Source organism: Electrona antarctica, assembly GCF_951216825.1.
Source record: "Electrona antarctica genome assembly, contig: scaffold_202, whole genome shotgun sequence".
NCBI lineage: Eukaryota > Metazoa > Chordata > Actinopteri > Myctophiformes > Myctophidae > Electrona > Electrona antarctica.
Genome location: NW_027637603.1, coordinates 114,508 through 115,477, shown reverse-complemented (window position 1 = coordinate 115,477; position 970 = coordinate 114,508). Strand labels below are relative to the sequence as shown.

The 970-nt window shown below is 55.4% G+C and overlaps 1 protein-coding gene across 1 annotated transcript in view; it reads right to left on the bottom strand.

The window, feature by feature from the left end:
- Positions 1 to 516: 516 nt before the first annotated feature.
- LOC306918789 (leucine-rich repeat and immunoglobulin-like domain-containing nogo receptor-interacting protein 2) overlaps positions 517 to 970 on the bottom strand; it is a gene marked incomplete at both ends in the record, with an annotated part of 11,353 nt that continues 10,899 nt past the window's right edge. The window contains one exon of the mRNA XM_079531654.1: positions 517 to 970. This exon is cut by the window's right edge and continues 231 nt beyond it. Within this exon, the coding sequence (XP_079387780.1) occupies positions 517 to 970 (454 nt within the window).

Sequence of the window (970 nt, the reverse complement as noted above, 5' to 3'; positions counted from 1 at the left end):
CAGACCAACCCACGAGCCAATAGGGCTGAGCCCCGCCATATTACTTTAATTTGCGTAATTTGTTGTGCACGAATGAACTAGGTTCATGTTTACCTGATATATTATAGTTTCAATGTACAGATTATTATTTTAAAAGTAAATTAGTTTAATTGTTCAGATTGACGCTTTGAGGTTTTACTGAGGCACTGTGCTGTCTTATCTCTACATTATATGTGTTTACTTTGCTCATTCTAAGTCGCTCCGGTTAAGACCGTCTGCTAAACGCAATCAATTGTAAAATAAGACGTGGGAATGAATTAGACGTTACGGCCAATTAATTAAAACAAATGTTTGAACGAGTTATATAGCGTGGCCACAAAATAGTCGTTCTCTCTCTCTCTCTCTCTCTCTACAGCCACTCCAGGACGCCCACCACACAGGGTCATAGAAAAGTTTTTTCAACTGATATGTGTGCGCTGTCTGACCGCCCGCCCCCCCTCCCCCTCCCACGGGGGAGGGGGGGTGGTGGGGGGGGGGTCAAATCATCTTCATGTTGACGCGGCGCGGGCCGCTGGTCTCGGCCGCCTCGCCGGCCGCCCCTCCCCCCCCGCCGTGGTGGGCCTTGCGCGGCACGTACTCGATGTCGAAGTTGTTGCCCTTGTGGCGGCCCTTGCCGCGGCTCCACACGAACAGCAGCAGGAAGCAGAAGATGACCACGCCCAGGAAGGAGAGGCAGCCCATGGCCGTGGAGATGAGGATGGTCTTGAGGTCGATGGGCGTGGGCGTCATGTTGTAGAGGACGGCGCCGCTGCCGTTGGCCCAGCTGCCATTGGAGGAGGAGGAGTCTGGCGGCAGGTGGAGGTACGGGTGGTGCTGGCTGCGGTTGCCGTGGTACAGCGAGCGCTCGGCCACGCTGAGGCTCTTGACGGCCAGCGAGGCCGACAGGCTGGCGTTGCCGGCCGCGTTGCTGGCGATGCACAGGTAGACGCCG